The 25,784-nt window shown below is 38.9% G+C and overlaps 1 protein-coding gene across 3 annotated transcripts in view; it reads right to left on the bottom strand.

Annotated features, from left to right (window-relative positions):
- The window catches only part of grid1a (glutamate receptor, ionotropic, delta 1a), a 278,043-nt gene that overhangs the window by 15,680 nt on the left and 236,579 nt on the right, over positions 1-25,784 (bottom strand). For all 3 annotated transcript variants that reach the window (XM_051960063.1, XM_051960064.1, XM_051960065.1), the window contains exons 8-12: positions 25,130-25,249; positions 13,664-13,765; positions 11,250-11,447; positions 8,941-9,271; positions 5,916-6,054 (exon numbers count right to left, since the gene is read on the bottom strand). In XM_051960063.1, coding sequence (XP_051816023.1) covers positions 5,916-6,054; positions 8,941-9,271; positions 11,250-11,447; positions 13,664-13,765; positions 25,130-25,249 — 890 coding nt within the window. The remainder of the gene's footprint in view (positions 1-5,915; positions 6,055-8,940; positions 9,272-11,249; positions 11,448-13,663; positions 13,766-25,129; positions 25,250-25,784) is intronic.

Here is a 25,784-nt window from a genome sequence, read left to right as displayed (position 1 = left end):
TCTCATTCCATCTGATTTTTATAATTTAAATCATATTGAGTCCAAGGCCTGGACACTGGATTTATGCTGGAGGACGAACTATGAAAATGCGGAGGACATTTCAAATATGCACAGACTCTGAGCCTATGAAGTACCTCTAAGTATTAGTGGAGCTTGGCCACTAAACATAATTAAAACCGGTGTCATCTGCATAAAAATGTAGTTATCGACAGTGTTCCCAGGCCTATGCAAAGGGGATTTAAATGATGGGTACAGTGCATGTAGTGAGGGAGATACAAACAAAGCAACTGTGGCTAAATCCAAAATTATAGGTTTTGATTTTGAACCATAATTTACAAGTGAGAAGATTTTCTCTTCAGACAGGCATTTCAGCTCAGTTTCAGAAATAAATTCCATGCATGAAAAGGTGGGTAATACAGCTGCTGAAAAAAAACAAACGTGGATGGGGACTGGTTGCTTTGTTGTAGAAAATACCACAGAAGAACAAACGCAAGGTGAAATGATAAGAGCAGATCTGCTATCATCGACGACAAGGTCATTCTGCATCTGTGCTTAAATAACCACTGTAACAGCGCAGTTGTAATTCCATAGTCTCCTGTCTGTCTTTGTGTGGCCTTAACAACCCAGCTTTCCTGTCCTGAATGAACTAACGGTAAGGACCTTATTTTAAGAAGCATTTCCATTCTTCTCCCAACATTCTTGCAGTGATTTTCACACAATGAAGATTTCACCCTGTGTCTGAAAAAGTTTATTTCCATCATCTTTTTCTACCTCTGGACTGTTGTCTCCTTGGCGGTGCAAATAAAAAAATGTAGACGCTATTCTCTTCAGAGATGCCTTTCTTTTCTGAGCGAACCAACAGTATGTATTCCAGAACGATGAAACGGGCTACAATAGAGTCTCAAAAAATACCAAATTTTTGAGGAAATTTTCAGTATCGTCTGGCTTCTGTCTGTTGTACAATGGTGTGAAAAACTTGAGTGGCATTAAAGTCTGTCTGTGTTAATAGCTGGGTTTCCATTACAGTTTTTCGCAAAATAAAAGCGTTATTTCTAAAATTTCGACAAAGTATATTTGCGCTTTGAACGCGTTTCCATTGAAGGCTGTTCTGGGCAGAAGCATCGTAACTCTCGTAAAATATCATTCGATGTCGAACCCTTTCTCCCTCATTTCCGCTTCTATCTCCTTCTAACACTCTGCATTCCTCTGCTGTTTGCTGTCTAGTATGGCAGTGATGTTTTTCTCAAGAATAATGGCAAGAAAAGTCTCGTTCTCCTCTTCTGTCCACACGGAACGCGCCATGTTTACTCGGAGAGAACTGGTCATGTGACCAGGTACGTCACGTCCGGTGACGTATAATTGTGGAAAAAGTGTTTCCATTGTGCTTTTGCGATATTTTTCAATATCGAAACGTCTGAAAAACCACCTCATGAGAGAGTAAAAACTTTTGAGAGATATTTTAGTCCTTTTTCGAAATTCAGGTGTTTCCATTACCAGTTTTTTATTGCGCTATTCACATTTTGTGCATGTCTAAGGGTAATAGAAAGGCAGCTATAGATGTAAAAAATAAAAGAATCTACACTAAATGTTGATCTCAGAAGTCTGAATATTTGCACTATTAATTTTCAAGTCCTATTTACAATAATTACAGGCTAATATTGAAAAAAGAGCAATGTGGCAAATTGCAGCTGGGATTTAGTTTGGACAAGCATTGATTTTGGAATCGAAAATCGATGTTTGTTGTGTCAGACAGATGTCCACATCGACTGTGGAAAACGGCAGAACCCATTGAGTACTTTGCAACAACATCAAATGGCAAAGTAGAGATCCACAAAAAGGAGAAAGAATGAAACAGAAAGAAAAGGATGCTATAAATGGCCAATTCATCCATTAAATAAAGTAACTCCTGTTTTTGACGTCAGATCTAGGGTGATATTTCTACTGTGATTAAAAAAAAGAAGCAATCATTTCTCCACACTTTGCCAAATAGATGATCCCTAGTACAGTAAGTATACAGATTTAGTTTAGGTTAAGAAAGAAAAAAAAAGATCAGTTTTCTAAAAAATGTCAATCAACCCGTCCCAAATTTTCCATGCTTTTGTTTGATTTAGTTACACATAAGGGTGTAGATTTACAACATTTACCACCAAATTGTAGATTACTGTCAATTTGAATGCAGTTTTGCCAAATAAGGCCTGATGCTGAGAAATATAATGACAGGAAACCAGTGGAGAATAAATGAAAGCCCAGATTATCTCATATTGTAGTTCTAAATTCTATCTATCTATCTATCTATCTATCTATCTATCTATCTATTCATCCCTGAGTGTCTCATTCCTTTTGCTTAAAATTTGATTCGTTTCTATAAAAGCTTTTCTAACATAATGATAATAATTATTCAACATAATGGAAAATCAAACTAATTTTATAAAGGAGTTGCTATGAACTACAGCCCTTGATATGTACACACGTGGACAAAATTGTTGGTACCCCTCAGTTAAAGAAGGAAAAACCCACAATTCTCACTGAAATCACGTGAAACTCACAAAAGTAACAATAAATAAAAATTTATTGAAAATTAAATAATCAAAATCAGCCATCACTTTTGAATTGTTGATTAACATAATTATTTAAAAAAACAAACTAATGAAATAGGGCTGGACAAAAATGATGGTACCCATAACTTAATATTTTGTTGCACAACCTTTTGAGGCAATCACTGCAATTAAACGATTTCTGTATTTGTCAATGAGCGTTCTGCAGCTGTCAACAGGTATTTTGGCCCACTCCTCATCAGCAAACAGCTCCAGTTGTCTCAGGTTTGATGGGTGTCTTCTCCAAATGGCATGTTTCAGCTCTTTCCACATATGTTCAATGGGATTCAGATCTGGGCTCATAGAAGGCCACTTTAGAATAGTCCAACGCTTTTCTCTCAGCCATTCTTGGGTGTTTTTGGCTGTGTGTTTTGGATCGTTGTCCTGTTGGAAGACCCATGACCTGCGACTGAGACCAAGCTTTCTGACACTAGGCAGCACATTTCTCTCCAGAATGCCTTGATAGTCTTCAGATTTCATCGTACCTTGCACACTTTCAAGACACCCTGTGCCAGATGCAGCAAAGCAGCCCCAAAACATTACTGAGCCTCCTCCATGTTTCACCGTAGGGACAGTGTTCTTTTCTTTGTATGCTTGGTTTTTGAGTCTATGAACATAGAGTTGATGTGCCTTACCAAAAAGCTCCAGTTTGGTCTCATCTGTCCAAAGGACATTTTCCCAGAAGCTTTGTGGCTTGTCAACATGCATTTTTGCAAATTCCAGTCTGGCTTTTTTATGAGTTTTTTTCAGCAGTGGTGTCCTCCTTGGTCGTCTCCCATGAAGTCCACTTTGGCTCAAACAACGACGAATGGTGCGATCTGACACTGATGTACCTTGGCCTTGGAGTTCACCTTTAATTTCTTTGGAGGTTGCTCTGGGCTCTTTGGATACAATTCCAACCATCCGTCTCTTCAATTTGTCATCAATTTTCCTCTTGCGGCCACGTCCAGGGAGGTTGGCTACTGTCCCGTGGGTCTTGAACTTCTGAATAATATGAGCCACTGTTGTCACAGGAACTTCAAGCTGTTTAGAGATGGTCTTATAGCCTTTACCTTTAAGATGTTTGTCTATAATTTTTTTTCGGATGTCCTGGGACAATTCTCTCCTTCGCTTTCTGTTGTCCATGTTCAGTGTGGTACACACCTTTTCACCAAACAGCAGGGTGACTACTTGTCTCCCTTTAAATAGGCAGACTGACTGATTATGAGTTTGGAAACACCTGTGATGTCAATTAAATGACACACCTGAGTTAATCATGTCACTCTGGTCAAATAGTTTTCAATCTTTTATAGAGGTACCATCATTTTTGTCCAGGCCTGTTTCATTAGTTTGTTTTTGTAAATAATTATGTTAATCAACAATTCAAAAGTAATGGCTGTTTTTGATTATTTAATTTTCAATAAATTTTTATTTATTGTTACTTTTGTGAGTTTCAAGTGATTTCAGTGAGAATTGTGGGTTTTTCCTTCTTTAACTGAGGGGTACCAACAATTTTGTCCACGTGTGTATGTTTTGACAGTTCCACTTTAAAAAATGGTCATAGTATACTTCCCCCTCCTCATTAACTTCAAAATGGAATCATTTGCAGTCTGCTTCTCTTTCTTAAACTGTGCCAAATGGTATTGTAAAAGACTAGAATCCTTGCAATTACAGTTTCAAACTGACACACACGTTCATGCAGACAAGGTGAGCTGTGTGCTGCTTAGCATTCGCCCCGTCGACTTGTTCAACACAAGACAGACCCAATGCAATCAAATGCTTCTCTGCCCATTCTTTGGGGACAGCACACCAAATTGGATTCACTGACAAATAACATTTGGACTGAGGACAGGCTAGTTGTTAGGCAGCGGGTCAAAAATTACAGAAACACCCTGAGCTGAGTGGAGCTCATGAGGGAAGCACACATCAGATTAATCTCCACCACCTGTGGTTGAAATATTGTATAATACAATGCATACTACCTCAAGAAATCACTCAACTGTGTGTTAAAAACACCTACATGTGTTTCCATTCACGGAAGACCTTGTTTTAACGGACATATATCAGCAGACATCCACACATACATTCAAGATTGATGTGCTGAAGCTTTAAATAGGAATTCCACAGATTTCACACATCAGAGTTCTTTGTTGCTGCATGGAGTCCAATTAATGCCTCAAATGATGCTTCTTGTGTAAGCTTGGCAGGGGCTGAAGACTACATGTTTTATAATGAAAAAAAAATCTCTAAAGGGTGTGAAGTATGACAACCTGAACTTATCAGAACTGCGTGACCTGCTACTCATCTCTGCTTGAGGCCGGCAGCTCAAGGCTACATCAGCTGCTATTATACACCCAAAGTTTAGACCAAACTGGAGGCTTGTGGATTGTATTCTGGGTGATGTGGATGCCAGGTTTTTACAAGGAAGGAAAACTGCATGGTCACTAGTGACTGTTGAACTGGTGAAATACTCTTGGGTCAATCAACTGCAATTCACCAAATTTTATAAAAAGTTCACCCTTGACCGTCTTGTATTTGTCAGGTTTTTTTTCTGTGCCTGTTATTAAGAATATTGTGTAAATCTAGAGTCATTTTTAAAGCTCCTATTGGTGCCAATCACAGGAAAAAAACATCCTCTTAGGATGAAAAATTAAGGTTTAATAGTTAGTCGAATATCGAAGAAGATAAAAACATGGACATTTTTTGACCAAATTTCATTTAAAAAAAAAAAAATCATACAACTGGTTTGTATTACTCTATTAAAGCAGGGTTTTACCACTGAGGACCATATCCTCCTGAGAACTGAAAGAAAAAAGCATCTTTAAATTCTTCTACCCAGTCACATGAGGTATCATCAGAAAGGCCAGGATGTCCTCTACTGAGCACATCAGGATTTAGGAGGGCAGCTCGAATGAGTCAAAAGAAAAAGATCAAAAACAAAAGTCCAATACAGAGGACATAAATGAATGGGCTTGGTCTCAGGAGGATATGTATATATCAATGCATCCACAAAATTTCAGGACTCTAGCTGCATTATTTCTCAAGTTGAGGCATTTCAAACACTGTTCCACAGATGTGTACAAAGAAAACAATCTAAAAAAATGACCCCACCGCTCTTTCGAGATTTTTAACTCACTAATGTTACCTCCAACATCATATTTTACACACAGTCAACTCCATCACTTGTAAAAAAAAATCTGTGACATTAAGGATGGTCAGGTGTGGAACATTTGATGAACTGAGGCTGAATGACCCTCTTAGGTGCTCAGGACATTAATGATTTTGTCACTTGTTTGTCCTAACTTTGCTCAAACAATTAGACAGAAAAATACTGTGGCCTACCGGACGGCATTGTCCATGCGTGACACGGTGAGGTAGGCGGCCAGGTTGGCTGTGTAGGACGAACACACAATGAGGGTGAAAAGCCACCAGCTGCCCATGACGATACGCAACGCCACTGATCCCAGGATGGAGTCACTGCCTGCGGGGCGGAAACACACAGGACTAAAAACTGCACAAAGAGCCACACATCATTACCTTTACAACCTGTTGTATGGCATCACATTAGAGGCTGCAAGTAACGCTTAGGTTCATTATCAACTGATGTGACAGTTACATTCTCAAATACTTGATTGTTGCTGTGATAGTGAGAAAACATGCTGTACTTTTCCCTAGCTCAAGGTGACATATTCAGATTGCTTGCTTCATTTATTCTAAAGGAAAATATATTTAGTTACTTTCTGGTACGACAAAGAAAGCATGAAATACTTCTTCTAAATATCATATCAACTAAGTAAGACTGAAATTGAAAGTTATTTATCAAGATATTGTAGTAAACCTGTTGACATGCCATAAATCCACACTTAACTCACACACTACTTTATATTAAATAAGTCAGAAAGCCTTGGAGTCTTTCCAGTCTTTTCTTCAGGAGGAAATGACATCATGTGGCACAGGTCATGTGATCTGGAATTAACACACTTCCTGGAGAGGTGTTTTTGTAATGGGAAACTTAGTTGAAAGTGATTTCTTGGACACAGATACAATGTTATTTTCCATATAAATTTGATATTTTGACAAAAAATATCTGTCATGATTATCTCAACTAAATAAAAAGAACACAATGAAAAAACTTTTGAATAAGCCCTTTTTATTATTGTTTACTTAATCAGAAGATGGTTGTCAATTCAAACTTTTTTAGTTAACATTTTAGGGATATCCAGTCTTTTTTTTTTTATTAAATGAGTGTTTCCATAATAAATAATTATGGGATTTGTTATGATCATAAAGAACATTAAAACATTGTTTTGTTTTGTTTTTACTTTTAATAAAAATGTATGCACGATATATCTATGAACTTCAAAAGTGTCTCAATTATATACGGACCCAAATTGGATTACATGTGATGTATGAAATACATTATAATGCTGCTTAAGTGTGGAGACTTGCTTTGGTATTATCAGGGCCATGTAATCCATTTATTAGTGTTTCATCTAGTTTTTTCTACCATGAGAGAGTCAAGAAAATAAAAGCTTTTTTATCTTAATACTTTTTGTTTGAAGTATTTGGATTATTTCCTGTAGTCATGTAGTAGGGACTAGCTTTTAAGCACTTTTCCCACTTTTTAAATAGTACTTCTATTTGTGTGCAACACTGCAGCAGCCGATTGTGTGTAAGTGAAGATTCTGTATAATTACTTTAAGTTTTAATCTTTTATGCTCCCAAGAGCTTTGTGTATTCAAATGCTACCGAAATGTTACTTGCACACTTTTATATTCTATTACACATCCCAATTGGTTTTATTCAGAGAACACACTCCTCATTAAAATTCATTGTTTCTTCTCTCTTTTTCTCCCACATCTGTAATCCTTGGTTTCCCTTGTTTTCTTTGAGGTTAAAGTATTGGTTCATCACATTAGCGCTGCTATCTCTACTTTTTCTCTGTCATGCTAACTCGTTCTCTGCAAAAAATCCCAAAACAGCTTATGAGGTGCCTGAGAAAAATGTCAGCAGGCATTCCAATTTTGAAGAGTAAAGCCATAGAAATGTCATCTGAAAGATTTAGGAATATGAAATGTAATGAAAACATATTTGTCTGAAAGTGTCACAATCAACACGGCTGCACCCCTAGGACAGTTTTGGGAAAAAACTGAAGGCCTTGTCAGATGCATAGCACTCCGGCATCAGTCATCTTTATTACATATGGCTTTGACTGATTTCTTAAGGTCATTGAATGTGAAATGTGCATCTTGAAACTTTACTGGATCTTCCCCTACTGCAATGGTCCATTGTGGTGCAGACTCTTTCATCTTTGAAACAAATTGATTAAACCCTTTAATCATAAGGAAAAAGTGGTATTTTCATCAGTTCTGCCAGACACTTACCAATTTTGTCCTACCTCTCCCTGACCTCCTCGTGGAACAAAGAAGGGCGGTCTATGTTTGAGGAAGGCAGTGATGAAAGTCAGTGTGTCTGGGGGTGGATAGTTCATTCTGCACCGAACATACAACAAAAACCAGCCAAGTGTTGGCATATCATTATGAAATCATCGGAGGGATACGGTTGCCAAGATTTTGCACTCTGACAATAGCGCACCATGCATCAGCAGTCAGATCCATATCAAAGTGACCTACGTCATCCCCCGGAAAAAAAAAAAGCAATCCACTTGACTGAAGCAAAAAGTGGCAACGTCGGAAAGTGAGCCAGAGATGAGGAGAATAAAAGAAAGGCAGAGAAAAGACCTGAATTTAGCCTCTGTTGAAATATAGTGGGTGTTGGGTTAAAAAAGGCTCACAGGCAACGTGCCAGACTTTGATAGATGCGGTTCAGGCTTTAACATCAGGTGCTGAAGTAGTCATTTATCCAAAATGAACATACCTGGATCTCCACCAGACCTAAAGATGGGAAGTTCTCCTTGAGAAGGGCACCTTTAGAAAATGCTAAGGTGGGCGTTGTGCCTCAAACTGACTCACTACTGAGTCAGCATGTGCTGTGCAGCGACATCCACGTGTTTTTCCATTGATTGAACTTTTTTTTTTATTTTAGCCTTTTGTCCTTAATCCCTTGAAGCAGTTTTTTTGTCTTCACATTTTGTTCTGCTTCATTTAGGGTTTCACATTTAAGAACTCCATGACTGATGCTTGGTGTCTAAAAGGGTACCACCCACCGAAGGCCAAACGCAGACGGTGACACTGACTTTATCAATGGACGCACCTTCAAGCACAGAAGTGTTAAGTAGTAAGAGATTGGTGCTTGATTTGTTGGATTAAAAACTCTTCTAGCCTTGGTTCTCCAATATATAATAGACATGATTTGTATTTGCTGCTCTTGCATACTGCCATTGCCAAACTCAAACTCGATTACCCACCTTGTTGCACAAAAGCACCGTAGACTATCCAGATAGCGCTCTGCAGCGAAGTGGAGACAGACGGTGGCGGATGGCCTCCTGTATTGTTCTGGCATCTCACCGCCTGGATGCGTCTGAGCAGGAAGATCATGATGCCCACCACAGGGATGGCAGCGGCGATGCATGCCCACACTGCCAGGTCGAATGGCGCCAGCAAAGAAAAAATGTTGATCTTTTCTTCTGATTTGCGCATCAGGACTCCCACCGAATAGTCCAAATAGCGCTTGCTAAAATCGACCACACTCTCGCGCTCCGGCGTGATGGTGATGGCCGATACGGCCAAGTCGGCTCGCTGTGAACGGAGAGTCATATGTTTCAATTTTAGTAACATTGTTGTCAAATTGTTTTAACATGACTGAATAAATAATAATAATAATAATAATAATAGTAATAACCTAAGAACCGTGTTCACAAAGTGCTTTGACATGCTAACACAAAGACAATCAAGCAAGATATGGGAGGAAAGTCAGAGCAGTCAATTGAAATAAATAGTAAAAATGAAAATAAACTAAATGAAAAATTAGCTAGATTGGCATGCAAATCAAACAAAGGAATTAGGCAGTTTGAAAATTAAAAAAATGTACTAAGGATTAAAAGTAAAACAAAATGACAATAATAAAAACAGATAATCTGTCTTATAAAATTTTGTTGTCTAATTTATTTTTTTATTGGTTCCTTTTATTCTCTTTTGCCCTTTTATTTAACTTTATTTCTCCACTTTCGCTGGTCTGTCTCTTACAGTTTAGACTTACTTAATAAATAAATAACATTATTAATATTACACAAATAATGGTAATTAATATTTGTATTATACTACCACTACTACTACTACGACTATTACTACTACTAAAAAAAACCCCAATATTAATAATAACAATGATTATTAATAAAATAATAAGATGATTACATTTTCCCTTGTATTTAGCGAGATATCAGAAGAGAATCTAATACATTTGACCTCCACTAACTGATTGATTTATCACCACCTTAGGTTGGTTTCTGTGTCTGTGACAAAATCATGATAACTTGTGACTGAGTTTTCAAATTTCATTAACACTTCTGACAGCCACTGTACCATTTCTGTTCTCAAAACCAGCAGGTGAACGTCACACATCTCCAATTTGGTCAAATTGGAAGGAAATTTGCTGTGCACATTTTCATTCCAAAAAAAAAGAGAAAAACATTTGATAACACCAGTAGTTTTCCTCAAGAGCCACTATTAGCCAAAATTTTCAAATTCAAAATGCATATTTCATCCGACTCCTTGCTTAGAAAATGCCTCTGTGCAAATTCATTCTCTCAGCAGGAGGAAGATGTTTTAGACACAACAATCTTTCATCCTTATTAAACCAAACACTGCCTTCCTTTAAATAACTATTTTGGCCTCTAAACATTACATAGTTGACTCCAGAGCTAATAACCAGAGACATCATTAGGCCTTTGTGGATGTTTGACTCACTTTCTTGCTAATTCTGTAATGAAGTCTGTTATTACACTTTGTGGTATCTTGCCGTTTTACGTTGAAAAACACGGTCATCAATCATCAACACATTTAAAGCGGTTTGGAGGAAACATTATTCACGCGCTTGATCAAGTGACAAGTCGACTTCTTCCAAACAGAAAACATCAGTTTTGTCACATTAGGTTTTGATTGCTGCGTTTATCATCACCACGTTGTTCTCACAGTCATTGTTCAATCGAACAGCTCGCTCCCATAAACAATAATAAGATTTCAGGGTGAGAGTTTTTATGCTGCACTGTAACAAAATGTCTCAAACTGTCAGCAGAAATATGCACTTAACAGTCATTATTTATCAAATAATGTAGATTTACTATATAAAACTAGAATTTTATTTATTTTAAAATCAGTTATAAAATCAGTTTGGAGCAGAAAAAACAAATCTGCACAAGAATTGAGGAAGTTTAGGGGAGCGATGATTCTCATTTACATACTGACATTGACTGGTCGACGTACATCTAAGTGCATTATGTAATGCAAAACTTGTAAACTTTTGTCTCTTTGTCAATGACCTCTTCAAATAACAGAAATTAGATCCACTTAAATCAAACTGTGATGCCATCCACTGGAAGAACTGATTTGCAGATTGAGGCTGTTGGCTTGCTTGTTTGATCTTTTCCAATTTACTGACCTTTATAATGGGGCTGCCATCTCAAAATGATACAATATGGCCAGATTCCCAGAAGAAATGTACATATTTGGACTGAAATTTGGAGATTGATTGGGTGACATATAAAGAAAGCACACTAACCTTGCCAATAAGTTCTCCGATCATCCCATTCCAGGAACCATTAGGGAGCGCTGAGCCGTACTTCCCATCTCCAACTTGGTAGATGTCATACTTGAAGCCGAGAATCTTAGCGAGGGCGTCCAGGACGTCGATCGAGAAGCCCTTGTACCTCTTGGGTTGGCCCAGAATGTTTTCTGCCACCATGACAAAAGGTTCCTCCTGTTTGAATTAAAATTGGGCGACTGATTAAAGGAGCTTTCAGATCATCTCATAATAATCATGCTGAAAAATGCTTATGAATTTTATCCCCAAGGCCAAGATTTACACTCAAACTGAAAATAGTAGAGTATGTGTGTATTTAATCACAGACAGAACATTTTTCAGGAAGCACCAAAATCACCTCAGGGCCAGATTGGAACCAAAAGCAAGGACACGTTCAGTCATCTTAAGAACGGCGGGGCGACACCTTTATGAAGAGCTTCTGGATGATGTAAGTTAAGCTTCATCTTAATAAAATAGTTTCCTTAGCAACTCTTGACCCATGACACATGGCGTCATGGCAACTGACATGGTTCATCAACGTGGAAATTGCCATTTTAAATTTATTGTGCCCACTGTGGTCCTTTTTTATGGGTTGAAAGTGTCAGGGCAGAACTGAATGGGTGAAGGTGGAGTAAAGAGAGCTGAAGGGAGACGGGGCAGAGGGACAGGGGAGAGCGGGAGGGTGTTAAAGTGGGAAGGGGGCAAATGACTTGATTAAGTGACACTGCCAGGAAAGAGCTGAGCAGAACTTATGTGAATAAATATGGTGCAGGTAAATCATGTGTGAAGAAGAGGGAAAAATGGAGCGAGGGGGAAGAAGTGACTGAAGGAGAGGACGAGGGTTGAGGCTTTGCGACTGGAATATGTGTGACGTTAGCTGAGCAAAGTACGGCTGGTTTTTCATGACCTTCTGGTGCTCTGAAATCACAAAATGGAGAAGAGAACCGAATGTAATAGTGTAATTTTGCAGACAGAAAATGTGTGTGTAGCTAATTTGTAATGTCCTCCGTCTGCCTCCGTCTTATCAAAACATTTCAATGGTGATTTTCTAATCCTGAATGTTCAAATTCAGCGTACTGCTGTAAGTGATTGTGGAGGTTATATCGTATTTAACTCTCTGCAGGATTAAAATGTACTGTGTGCCAATAGAATTGGAAATTTTGTTTGACCTTGTTCTTGAGTTTCACTCCAGAGTTTAACTTGTCTGTGTTTAGTCTTCAGCAGCCCTGACATTTCTTATGAGCACAAGGCCTGTGCAAGAATAATGTAGTGAAAATTGTAAATAAAATCTGTCAAAATACATTTCTGTTTAAACAGGGTGGTTTCTTGCAGTGCATAACAGTGAAACATAGTCCATTAAACATCTCGTTATTATATCCTGCGGATTTTATGCCATCATGAATCCTGTGTTACACAAATTAATACTGCAGCTGATTTAAAAGTTGTCACTAGTCTTAATGTGCATCTCTTTACTCCACATACATTTCAGAATGTTTGCAGATACCCTGGTTACTGCAAATTCCCAAATAGTGAACACTGTTTTTCCACCACTTGTCCATCTTTGCACCACTTTTGGTAGCTGCTAACCACAAAGTTCTGACCCAGTCATCGAGCTGTCATACTTAGGCTCTTGTCAAAGTCACTCAAATCCTCAAGCCGCATAGTTTCCCTGCTTTCACAACGTCAACTTCAAGAAGGGATTGTTCATTTATCCCACTTCCAAAGTTGAAGCTAAGCAGTAAAATTTTACAAACAAAACTGTACCTGAAAAATACCTCAATAAGAACCCACTGATCAAAACAGCAGTGTGCAGACTTTGCCTTTTAAGGACTTCTTGACTTATTCCTGGATGTGTGTCCTTTTTCCTCTTCTAGTGTATGTACTCTTCTTAGAAACAGGACTTTCTTTGTTAATTCTAATATTTCTATGAATTCATATCTCATCAAAAACATTTCTGTTGTCAGTTTGGTGTTACTACTGTTTGTTTTTAAGACTCTTTACACTATTTCATCCCTATTTCACTTGTATTCCTGTTGATTGTTTAGTGGGGACAGGCTTTTCTCTTCCCCGGGGAGGAAAGCTTTTATTGTGAAACATCAGCACAAAATGCTGAGCATCATTAACAGCAGCTTATTGAGAAATAAAGCTTAAGTAGAATTAATTACATTTAATTTACCAGAGGAAAAAAAAACACACCATTTCTGTGTCTGCATGTTTGGGTATGAAGTACACACTGACACTATTTAATCCCCTGTTTGATCTGTAGGAGAATAGAACAGTTAAATAAATGTGTTTATGTGTTTGCCTCCATACTGTGCTATTTGATTTCTTTACTCATAATTGTGCCTACTCAGGCCAAGTGTTAATAGATTCTGTGCACTCCCACAACTTACCAACAATGTTACGATCTTGAGCGTCACACCCTGCATCCCGCTCTCTATCCGATTCTCCTTTAGGCTACCGTTCAAGCCACGAGTGGAGTCCCAGGAGGCCAGCTAACAAGGAGAAAGAAAGGGGGGAAAAAAATCAGATGGATGAAGAAAAGAGATGCAAATGGAAACTGTAGCAGGCTTCTAAAGGACAAACACCTCAATGATGAATATATCACACGTGCAATTACAGAATATCTGTCTAGCAATCTGTCATTCTGTGGTTCAGTCTGTAGCGATAATCAGCACAGAGAGGCCCATGTCTATGTTAACATCAGAGCCGGTTGCCAAGACAACAAGAGTCGGCCATTATTCTGCCATCACACCCTCTTTTCAACTTCCAACTGCTGAAATGTATTGACACACTTTGTAAGCAGTCTGCACCATACTTTACCAGCAATCATACAGATGGAAGGTAGTGATGGTGATGAGAATGAAGATGGAGCCGCATAATGATGACAGGGAAGAGCATAAGTATTGACTGATGAGAGCTTTAAGTAGACTTCCTGCTCACTGTGAAAACTGCAGAGTAAAAACAGAACATTTCAGCCGGAGCGCGTTTCCTGAATCTAAACTACCCCACCCCACCCCCCCGTCTTGAAAACTCTCGTTCCACACTGTCGGCGTTTTGAGCCGTGTCTCAGGTTGCGAGGCTGATGTTTGTTAAATTCTTAATCAGCGCTGCGAGCTGGACAAGGATTCTCAAGGATCTGACACATCATACGGAGTGGTCTTTGAGATTTGAGCTGACAGGACAAGAACGGTGGCCCAAGGTCGAACAACAGACCTTTTTCCGGCCACAGCACGCAGTCCGATATGTTTTCCACAGAAACACACTGTACTCCACAACACACAGAGACAGCATCATTATGAAGCTGTAATCTCTTTGTTGAAGTTTTTCAATTTTGGCACGTTGCTGAACTTTAAACGTCAAAGTTGTTTTTTGTTTTTTCCAACTTTTCATTTTGGATAATTGCAGTCTGCAGATTAACAAGGTGTTATGCCAAAACATATTTTTACTTTATACTTGCTATTTCTAATAAATTCAGTCTGCTTAATTGAAAAAGCATATCTAATTTCACTAATTTATGAGATGGTTTTTTAAAAACCAAATTTATATTTAAACTACATGTTTTGATACATATTTATATGCTGCTCAAAAATGGACAAATGAAAATATAAACATGATAAACAAAAACTAATACACAATTCGGAAACACAACTAACTCATGGCATCATCTAAACCCACATAATGGAGAGAATTTTAAATTAAGTTTAAAGCTAAAGTTGAAGAGCAGCAAAGGGTTATGAAACACGTAAAAAAAATACACAATCCAGACACAAATATCATTACATCTCCACTTGCAATTCAAACAAAAACATCTCCCCCAGCCTGTCAAATATCTAAAATCAAATGAAATTAAAGTAAGCAATAACAGGAGCCCAGAAATTCATAAAGGAACCCCACTTCAAATAGAGTTTTGCTGATATTTTTTTCCATTGAATAAACTTTTTTAAATCTCTCTCTCCATTGGTGGAGGGTGGTAGGTAGTGGGCTGAGCCAAGACACAGTTATCTTTTTTTTGCCACCAGTAGTACGATATGTAATAGATATGCCCTTTTTTAAAATCAATTCCTTCTTCAAATCAACACTTAAAATGGTGTTACATGTTTTTTTAAAAAGTTACTTAACCTATTTGTACATATGCCACTTGTGAATGTTACTGATGTCAAACTACCTCAGGTTCTGTAATTCCGTCAGGACAAATTGCACGTGTTCTTCTTGTACCAATATAAAAAGAAGCAAGAAATACATTAAATGTGACTGACATGGGCGCACAGTATGTGAGGCAATCACAGAGTCTCACAACATCAGACAAATGTTTCATTATCAGATAAATCTCTTCACAGCTCATCTGCAGGACATGTAATCCTACGCACGCTGCGCTCATAGTACAATACATTTCTATGTATAGTCTCACCACAAAGCAATCAATGAAGTGAGTCATGCTTATAACCCCACGGCCTGCGCGGATGTGTTTACAAGTATACGCAACATAAACAATTTTTCTCCCAGCGCAGGATGTGACTCATGAAATGTGCCTTCCAAGAGTGCATTATCTAAGCGCAGCGTGTGTCAACATTATGGAAATCAAATGGAAATTTAAATGTAATGTGGGGTTATGTTGTACTGTATTTATGATTACTAATATTTCTTGCTTTTGCTGCTCAAAAAATATGAATGAAGTGTTAATATGGTTAATAATACCGTAGATCTTGAACCACAGCACATTATTTTTAAGTATGCACTGCACAGTTTTATTATAATGGTATTCATCTGTATATGTAGCTGCACACTGATGAGTCGAGACTGTATGGATTTCCCAACATCCTCTTTGTCATTCTTTTGCCGGCGAACAACTCTGACTGCTAAAGCACCGACTCAAAACAAGACCTCTGAGGATGTCCTGAGGTCCCTGGCACTAAGACATTAGCAGCAGATCCTTTAAATCCGGTACACTTCCAGCTAAAGCCGATGAGGATCTCACTTGTTCCAGCACATCCTCCAACATCACCGTTTCATGGTTTTGTCCTTTCTTTGACAGCTCTCAGTCGGTATTCACCACTGCTGACCAGGAGCCCCATAAGCCTCAGCAGTTTCTGAAATGCCCATGCCTTTTACACTTGTCCATTTGTCTCACATCCAACGTGCTGACTATGAGAACCGACGCTATTCGCTTCATCTGTAAGTGGTCATAATGTTTTGGCTCATCGGTGTACGTGATTGGCCGGCGTGTTCGTGTTTTTGAGTGTGTGTTGGGGCAAAATGTCAGTCTGTCTCGTGTGCTTCACAGGGGGCTATTTTCTCCATGAGCAGCTCTGTCCTCAACACACACTGAGCAATCTGTGCTCTGTAAAACTGAGCAACACTAAAGAGGAACACTTCTACTTCACAGAGCTTTGCACACCAGCATGCCACTGGGAAGGTCACAAACAATACATACAGCAAAGCCGCCACCTGCATCCGAGCTCGTAACACTTGGATGAGCCCGGCGTGGTCTTTGATTAGCGGTTGTGGAAATTCCATTTGAAGATGAATAATTTCTTTTGTGTAAAATTCTAACAAATCATACAAATATCTGCCTCAAACAAATATGAGAAAAAGTGAAATAACATGTTTATACTGATAGATGATGCATTATATAAAAAAACGTGTTCAATGATACATGAAAGTAAAAGTGATTTTTATTGCTTGTTGCCAAATCTCTTAAAAAAAAAAAAAAAAAAAGAGTTTTCCGAGCTTTTTCCCCTGCTTCTTTCTTTGAAGTGTCAGCTCTGTGCGGATTTGAGTTTTAGATAGTCTTCCTATAAATATGTATAGAGTCAGTCAACAAGAACGCACACAGCAAACCATCATACAGCAATTTAGTGGAAGCAACAAATCTTTTCTCGCTCACTTTGGGTAAATACAGAAGTTTTATACACTTCAAGGTAATTTAACTTTAGGATTTTAGACTTTAGAAACTTGAGCTCTAACTGCAGGTCTTTTGCCTTTAAATGATGTCTTAAATAAAAGTACTGTGAAGAGTTCACTCAAGTTTTTTTTAAAGAAATAACATATTTACAGATGTCCAAGCATACTTTTTTTCCCCAAAAAGACAACCTCCAGACTACTCTTTATTTGTAGTGTAAAGAAAATAGACCTCAGAACTTGTATCTTTAACACATGTGAAGAAAAGTTATGGTTGTTTTTCCTCATAATAATGAAAGCAGTGCTAACCAAGAAGAAGGCTTGCCATGGATTTAGTCCCTACCCTTTTGCACTTAAACTTTAACAAAGTCCCTCGGGCCGTCATCATATGTTGCCTTTGGACGGGCTCTGGCACAAAGTGGCTCAAACGGGAGTAGGAGGAGTAGGAGTAGCTGTATGTTCTTCATGCTAAAAGCAGAACTGACTCTTCAATCTGACCAAATGAACTAAGACAGGCTCTAATTTGTCATGTTGAAAATGGAAGTTTACGTTCAAACAACTTCCAAAGGACCTAAATAAATGTAAAAATCCAAATCCACGGAACTAAAGCGAGAGTTTACACAACAATCAGAAGATATTATCCACAAAAAAAGAACAAATGGATTTTTTATTGTACAGGTTTAAAGCAGCCCTTTCACTTGTTTTAAGCTAAAACAAAATAACATTTTACAGTGTAGCTACTGTATGTGTGATTATTCTGAAGCTTTGTTTTCATCCTACAGCACAAAAGAGAATATTGTGCTAATGAGTTTTTGCAAAATGCTGTTTAAAAAGTCACAACAATAACAGGGCTATTTAGCTAATGATCATGAGACTCAGTATCTTAAAAACATCATCTGTAATGGGGCTGAGTAAATGCCAATGACCATCTGAAAACAACAAAGGGATGGAAGTCAAATAGCCCCACAACCATCTCAATTACAATGTTCCCCTAAAGATCTTACAGAAAAACAATTCATGGAAGCCTCTAAACTGCGCCATTATGGACACGGAACAAAAATCGGAGCCATAGTTACAGCTATTGTGCCTCTCTTTTTGGAGTGCTAGTTCAGTGCTTCAAGTGCTCACATATTGACAAGCCAATCGTGCATTTGTTATTGACCCACACTCCTTTCTTCAGATTCTCCAGCTGGACTGACATGACCATGTTAACATATATCGCCTGGCCTATTTACTGCTTACATTTTGCATCACGTGTCTGCGTGTCCTTGAATCGTCCCTTCTTCTTGCTCAACATCAATGTAACTTTTTTTATATGTGCAAAAGTATTTTTTTTCTATCTAAAACAAAACATATTGTTCCAAGTTATACAATAAAGCACCAAACCCATCATTGCTTCTAATTTTTTCCCATTATATTGAAATGCAATCACTTTCTGGATGACATGGCTGAAAGATTCTATGTGTCCCCACCCAAGCAGCACAGCATGAATGGAAGTTTTGATGTAAAAGTAAAGTCACCAACAACATCATGTAACAGAGAATGCTGGTAGTGAGTCTATTCATAATTTGACAGCCACCAAACACCAATCAGCCACAGCATTAAAAGAACTGACAGGTGAAGAAAATGATTGTGTTTTGTTGGACAAGTCTGAGTCTGGACATTCATGTGGATGCTACTTTCACACGTACCGACCACCTGAACATTATCATAAACCAAGCACACTACCCCCACTGTGCCATGCCACAATGCAAAAACTGCTCAGCAACAAAATGACCAGGATGTTCACTCAACCTTCAAACTCCCTGGATTCTAATCCAATCGAACATCTGTGAGATGCGTCAGAACAAGCATCAGCCCAAACCCCACTAGACCCAAAGGATACCCTGCCAACATCCTGGTGCCAGACACCACAGGACACCCCCAGAGGTCCAAAACCCCAATGTGTCTGCTGTTTTTGGACCTACACAATCAGTGCTGTGGATTGTCTGTGTATAACATTAAAGAAGAGAAAAGAAAGTAACAACAATGAACACTGGAGAGAGGGAAGAGCGCTGCGAAAGTGTTAAAAGTATGAAGAAAATGCTAAGATTGGTAGAGAGTCAACGGGCTGGAAAATAAAGCGACAAATAATGCACAACAGCATAAACAGCATGATTGAAAGAGGCATAGAAGAAGAACTACAAAACTATATCTGCTTTACTCCGGTGATAACATAACTTCTAACTATGCCAAGGTTACTGTGTATAAATGGCAGTTTGGCGTGGGATTACATTTCCTGCCATTTTGTGTCAATATTATGAGGGTGAATCTGCAGAGTAAACTAACATTACATTTTTATTCACCATAAAGCATTTGGAACTGAGATACACTAACTCAAAACACAAGGACACTTGTTTTGTTCTTATTGTAATGACACTTTATAGTAGCAGGTTTTATTGTCAGAGACATCTCAGCTGCTCTCTATCACTCAACTCCTTCCTTAAATTTAAATTATTTTTATCTCTTCCCTACCAGGCACTGGCCTTTTAGTTCCGGCAGGGGGGACAGCCGATGTAAACTAGCCTTTTGGCTAACTCGGGTGCATTTACATTTTTTATATAAAATGTTTATTAATGTGCAGTGTCCCTCCGAAACAAATAAAGGAGAAAAAAAAATTGTGTAATTCTTCAGCAAGGTGATTTTTAGCTCATTATCTCATTATGATGAACTTCAGCTGCATTGCTGAGGGAAAACCTTTCCTTTAGGCTCAGTTGGTGTAAAGCAATCTTCTACGTTATATCACACATCTGCTGCAGGGTCAGATTTGATGGTTCACAGGTTGGCTGTGTGCTGACGCGACATTGGTGGACAGTTGTCGGTTTGTACTGAGATGATGATTTTGTGGTAGCTGCATGGGCAGTTGATAGGCTGTGCTCCAGTATCACCCACTGAATCAGACCCAGAGCCCAGTGGAATTTAATGTTCCTGCTGCTCAGCAAAGGTAACACAGTCCCACTTTAATAAATACATGCATATGTATATTATGGGATTGTATCGTGTCTCTAAAAACACATACAACACATTTTTATCTTTTTTTTCACTTCTGGAACACTTCTTTGCCTCCTCCGTCCCAGAGGAAAAGGCTGGAATGGTGCCGGCCTTGTTATCTCCAATCACCAGAACCGCAGTGAAAAATAAGCTGGGCCATTTAAATTAGTCAAGACAAGAGACATCTTATCTGTCCTGATATACTAGAGATGAGCTTGGCAGACATGGCGCCAGTCGATCACTCTAACCTCTAATAAGCAAGATTCACTCCATAAAACTATGTCAGACAGCGAAAATAGAGAAGTCGAGACGAGGGGGGAAAGAAAATGAATAAAGAGGAGAAGAAATGAGATGAAATGAGTTCATTCCCTGAGTTCATCGGATAGAAACCGCTCAGAAAATGCAATAAAGATGCCCGGAAAATAAAAGCTTCATGATCGCATTTTTCATGTTTTCCATCATTTTTGCATTTATTTACAATGCATGCGCCATTCACTCAGCTTTTAAGTAAAAACCACTCTATGGCAGAAAAGACTCGACACAGCATCAGTGCTTAAAGGAGTATACAAGCAGAGTTAGTCTCTTTCCTGTTTGTTTTTGCATCAACTGTACATCGTGAAAGAAAAGCCTGCACGCAAGAAAGGAAGACAGAAATCTGTTGCCTCTGATTGTACCATCCAGGCTTCAAATATACTCATGCACAGTGTAAAAGTGAATCTATGTAAAGTAACATAAAAACTCACATTTATCTCAAATCCATTTATGAACCGAGAAACTTTTATTTTTTTGACATTACCTGCTGGAGTGAGAGCAACAAAGAGCAGGAGACTGGAGACGATGTGCATTTGAATTCCACTCAGTGGCTATATTTGTTCTGTATTGTTTTCATGATGCGTTGGAGCACATGAGAGAGAATACATTAAGGGATAGAGAGAGACATCATCCACTTTTCATCCAATTATTTGAGACTCTCAGGAGGATTTACTTTTGCCAGTGCAGCGTGGCAGCAGGAGCAACCGTAAGCGGGTACAGCCAGTTTAATGCTATTTCCTTTTAATGCAGACGCTCGTGAGAAAAGGCAATTTGCCCGTGATAACAGTTGGGCATATTGCAGAATGACTATGATACAGAATTATAATGCACTTGGCATTTACTCATATGGCAATACAACTTGACCAATGTAATGCTGCATCCCACACGGCTACATTGGATAATGGTCAAAGGAGCTTTAAGTAATATGTTAATTTTATTGATGTCAGCTGTCAACTGAGGAATTCCAGCATCAACAGGTGTCTGGCTCTGCTTACCATGGAATTATTATAGGAACCTAATTATCACTTTAGAGATGCATAATTATCTAAAGAGTGCTCAGACTCAGCAAAAATAATTAGTGGAACTGTACCGATACGGTGCAAATGTGTAAAATGTTGTTGTTTTTGGCTTTTGAAATGCTATTGGCTCATAGCAATGTTGCTCTTTATCCACCTGTGGGGGAAAATCCAAGCAGGTGTAAGAAGTTTCAAAGCCCCCAGGAGCCAGAAAGTCAGTTTCCAAAAGCTAGACATTTCACTGCTTGGCAAATTAACCATTGGATCAACAGCCCCATCAACCCCCTGCAGATCTATTGTTGGCAAGAGAGATGGGGCCCTTTAGAGACTATTTAATGCCATTTCTGCTGCATGAGTCAGTGAGAAATAGGGTTGCGCAGCAGGATGGATACATCATCTATCAACTACTGGCTCTTTCAGATGCAACATGCAATGTGGCACATCGGAGCTCACGTGACCCGACTACATCCACTATCATCAGCATCAGTGATCGTCACTTGAAGGGTGATGATATCCAATAAGAAAATCCTGTCCTTTCATCCAAGACTACAGCCTGACGCAACCAAGTGTCAGTATGCTTGGCTCTTCCCCCGGCGTCAGAGGACCAAATGTGAGCTGGCTCTAGTCGATACATGGACAGACGGATTTGGCTGGATTTTTCGCGGGGTATGGGCTGTTTGAGGCGAGGATTTAGCTCCAGTTAGCGATGTTTGCGTTAGTTTTGGGCCAGCGTTGGCAACCAGAATTGGAGGGTTGTTTTGATTCTGGTATATTACTCTTTAAATCTGGCAAGGATCGAGCGACCAGATGTGCCAGATTAAAGCTGCTGGTGATGAAGCCACTTCAGCTACCAGAGAGAAGATGCAAGGATACATGTGATAAACAACTAAACTCCAGACTTATTTAAAACATTGTTCTAGAATTGCACTGTATCCGACTGAGCCACCATAATAGCAAAAATCCCTTTTAACTTTAAGATTTGAGTCTAAAAACAACATGTCACAGGCAGCCCTATCCTATCATATGGAACATAAGTGGTACTAGTTACTGTATATTAGACTTTATTGAAAAATGCTTTGAGCCACACATTGTAAATTGAATGAAGACAATTTGGAACTGCCCCTTTGACACTATACGCACCTAGAAAACTTTCAGTATTGAGCAATATTCTTAGTCTGTTATGAAAACTATTCTGAATAATACAATAATGCCACAATGTTGACAAATTTGAGAGATAACTGCATGATGCATTCAAGATGTTGAAACAGTTACATCCAAATGAATTGACTTTTCTCTATGAGCGTTTCTCGTGTACGCTGGAAGTCATTAGCAATATCTGCTAAGAGATGAGCTGACACATCAATAAGAGCAAACTGGGAAACCAAAACAACAACAACAACAGCATCGATCACTCTGCATCAGCACTGGATGGTGGAGAAAACTCACAGTAGCCATCCAGGAAATAGTATTTCAGTCTTCATTACAGTTTCTAACCAGAGAGACGCCTCATCTAAGAGCCATCAGGCTGGGAAGAAAATGGACTGAATGCAGATAAATGATGATGGAGAGGGAGGAAACCAGGGGGCTGAGAAATGAGGAGAAAAGGTTAGAGGAAGAACAGAAGAAGTGACCAGGGAGGAGAAGATGAAGGTGAGGACGAGAATTGAGATATAAAAGAGAAACAAAGCGAGGGTGGATCTGAGGGGTGGATGTATGTCGGAGGTGGCGCGCAACACGGAATCACTCAAAAACACATGAAACATGACATACTGCAGAAGAAGACATGTAACGATGCGGTATTTACACAGCATGCTGAATGTATAGATGAGTCATATGATACAGAGAAATGGAGAAGAGAGCTACATGGATTTCTGTTTGTTTTCTCTCCATAAACAGTTCTGACACACAGATATGCCAGGTAATGAACAACAGCATGAAATGCATTTGGCATCCTATTATCTGGCCTTGCTGTCCCCTTCTGCCTCTAATGATTTTGAGATGTTAGTGTGCTCCCTGGCCTCTGTTTTGTGCTCGTCTGGCTGCATGCTCTTAGAACCAAAACAGTGTGTGCAGTACATATTTATTTGTAAATTGAGCCTGTGCTGCTCGCATGTATCTCGCTGTGTATTAATGTGTGACTCTAATGTATGTTTCTGAGTGAGCGTCTCCTCCCAGCTAATGCTAATGACCACATTATGATGAATTGGCTTCATGATTTCAGTTAGGCTGAGTGGTGATTAAATCTTCATTACTGCTTCTGGTCACTCCTGCTCTACATAGATTGCCAAGAAATTCAATTCCTCTTCATTCTACAAGAACTCCACTGACTGAATCAGGACAAATAGCGACAAACAAATTACAGCTAAGAGAGTAATGCTCTCAATCTCCCACTTCAGCTCTGAAAAGATCAAATAAGTTTCCCAGGAAAGACACCACAGACAGCTCATCATATTACCACAAATCAAACACGCAAAAGGCAAAGTGGAAGCTTCTGTTTTTACAAAAACGAACCCTAATATCCAAGAAGGACACCTTTTACTCATCTCAGCTCATGACAAGATGGTTGGTGTGGTGAAATGGAAGATTACGGCAGAGGGATCTGTTGAATTCAGGAGCTCCAGTAGAGGGCAGCCACATACCTGACACCTCACTGACAAATGCTAAGCCCTGTGACACAGTTATCAAGGAGGAGAGTTCAGCTGAATTTCTGTCCTGCCAGTAAATAAATTGCATTCACTTGATATCAGAGGAAAAGCACAACATGGCCTTAAATCCTCAGGATTAAAATTGGGAAGTGGTTTATGAAAAAAAATAATTAAAGAACAATAGACTGTTGGAAGCCGTCCATACAATATTTGCTCTGTCAGGAACCCCAAAGGACCCCTCGGGTTTCTGTTAGAAGGGTTGATTAATTCTAATCCTTGAGGGCATTTTGTTCCTCTCTTGTAATAAATAAGTCACACCTGGTATGTGCTGGATCTACCTGACACCAGTTGTGGATAATTAACTGTAAAAGAAGAATGAAAACATGCAGTGTACCAGTCTTTGAGAATTGACTACCTACATTTAAGAGATTTGCAGGGGGGCTCTGGGAAAATAAGAAATGCAGCACACAGTGAGTAGTCGCATTGAAAAGTCATCTAAGAAAAGCTATTTTTCATCAATGGGCTCACAGTACCTGCTGTTCCCTCAACACCTACAGATTGGGCAGTTATGTAAGTCCATGGAAAATTGCATCCACCAACAAAAAGTTTCTGAAGTGGACTTCCATACCGGAGCTGTAATGGAGCAGTCTGCAGTCTAATGCATAGAGTAAATTAGTGGGGCTTGGCACAGTTGCTGTACTTTGTGAAATGAAAGAGATGCAGCACCCTGCTACGGAACACATCGCACTAACATGCAACACAGTGACATGGTTATTTCTGACCTACTGAAAGGTAGAAAAGAAATAGGTCTCAATTAATATAAAAACAACTATTTCCAAAAACTTCATCCCACACCATAAAACACTTCAAATGATTTTAGTAAGTTTCCCACAAGGTCTCCTTAACAGACAAGCGGAGAGAATATGTATTTTAGAAAAAAAACTTCGGCACCGACCCTTTTCACATCCTTCCCAAATGTCTCGCTGTAGCTGGTCCCAAGAATCTCAAACTGTACATGAGAATTAGAGCCTTCAGCGCGGAAGTCCATCAGTCCGGTGAGGCCACTGATCCGTCCCTGCAGCAAAAAACACAGAAATGCAAGACGTGAAAAAATGGCCAAGTCCAGTACATACAGTAACTTCTTTGCACATTCTGTTTATCATTAAAATTTGGCAAGAATAAATACTTAAAATTATTCCATTGGCTTTCTTTGACTCTGGTACTATTTCACAGAATTGTGATGTTTTCCATTGTGGAATTATCCAGGGGAGATTTTCAACGCTCCCCGTCAATCAAACCATGAAAATTATGCAAATTATACCCTTAACTGTACACTCAAAAGTCTTACATAGGTGGCATTCAATCAGACTTCTAGGTAGAGTATGCACTTATTACAGAAAATTAAAGACAAACAGTGCTTTGTCAGTGAGGTGAAATGACCTTCCATGCACAGGCCTGCTGCATTTTTGAAACAAGTCTGAACAGTTACGGGAAACACATCTATCTAAGTTACTTTATGCTCAAGACAACACAACGATAGGATGCTTTGTCGTTTCTTCATGCCCCACGCAGTCATCCAATGTCAAACATAAGATTAAACCAGCATGACT

This window comes from Acanthochromis polyacanthus, chromosome 15 (genome assembly GCF_021347895.1).
Source record: "Acanthochromis polyacanthus isolate Apoly-LR-REF ecotype Palm Island chromosome 15, KAUST_Apoly_ChrSc, whole genome shotgun sequence".
NCBI classification, from domain to species: domain Eukaryota; kingdom Metazoa; phylum Chordata; class Actinopteri; family Pomacentridae; genus Acanthochromis; species Acanthochromis polyacanthus.
Note: the sequence above shows the minus strand (reverse complement) of the source record. Positions and strands in the feature narration are given on the sequence as shown.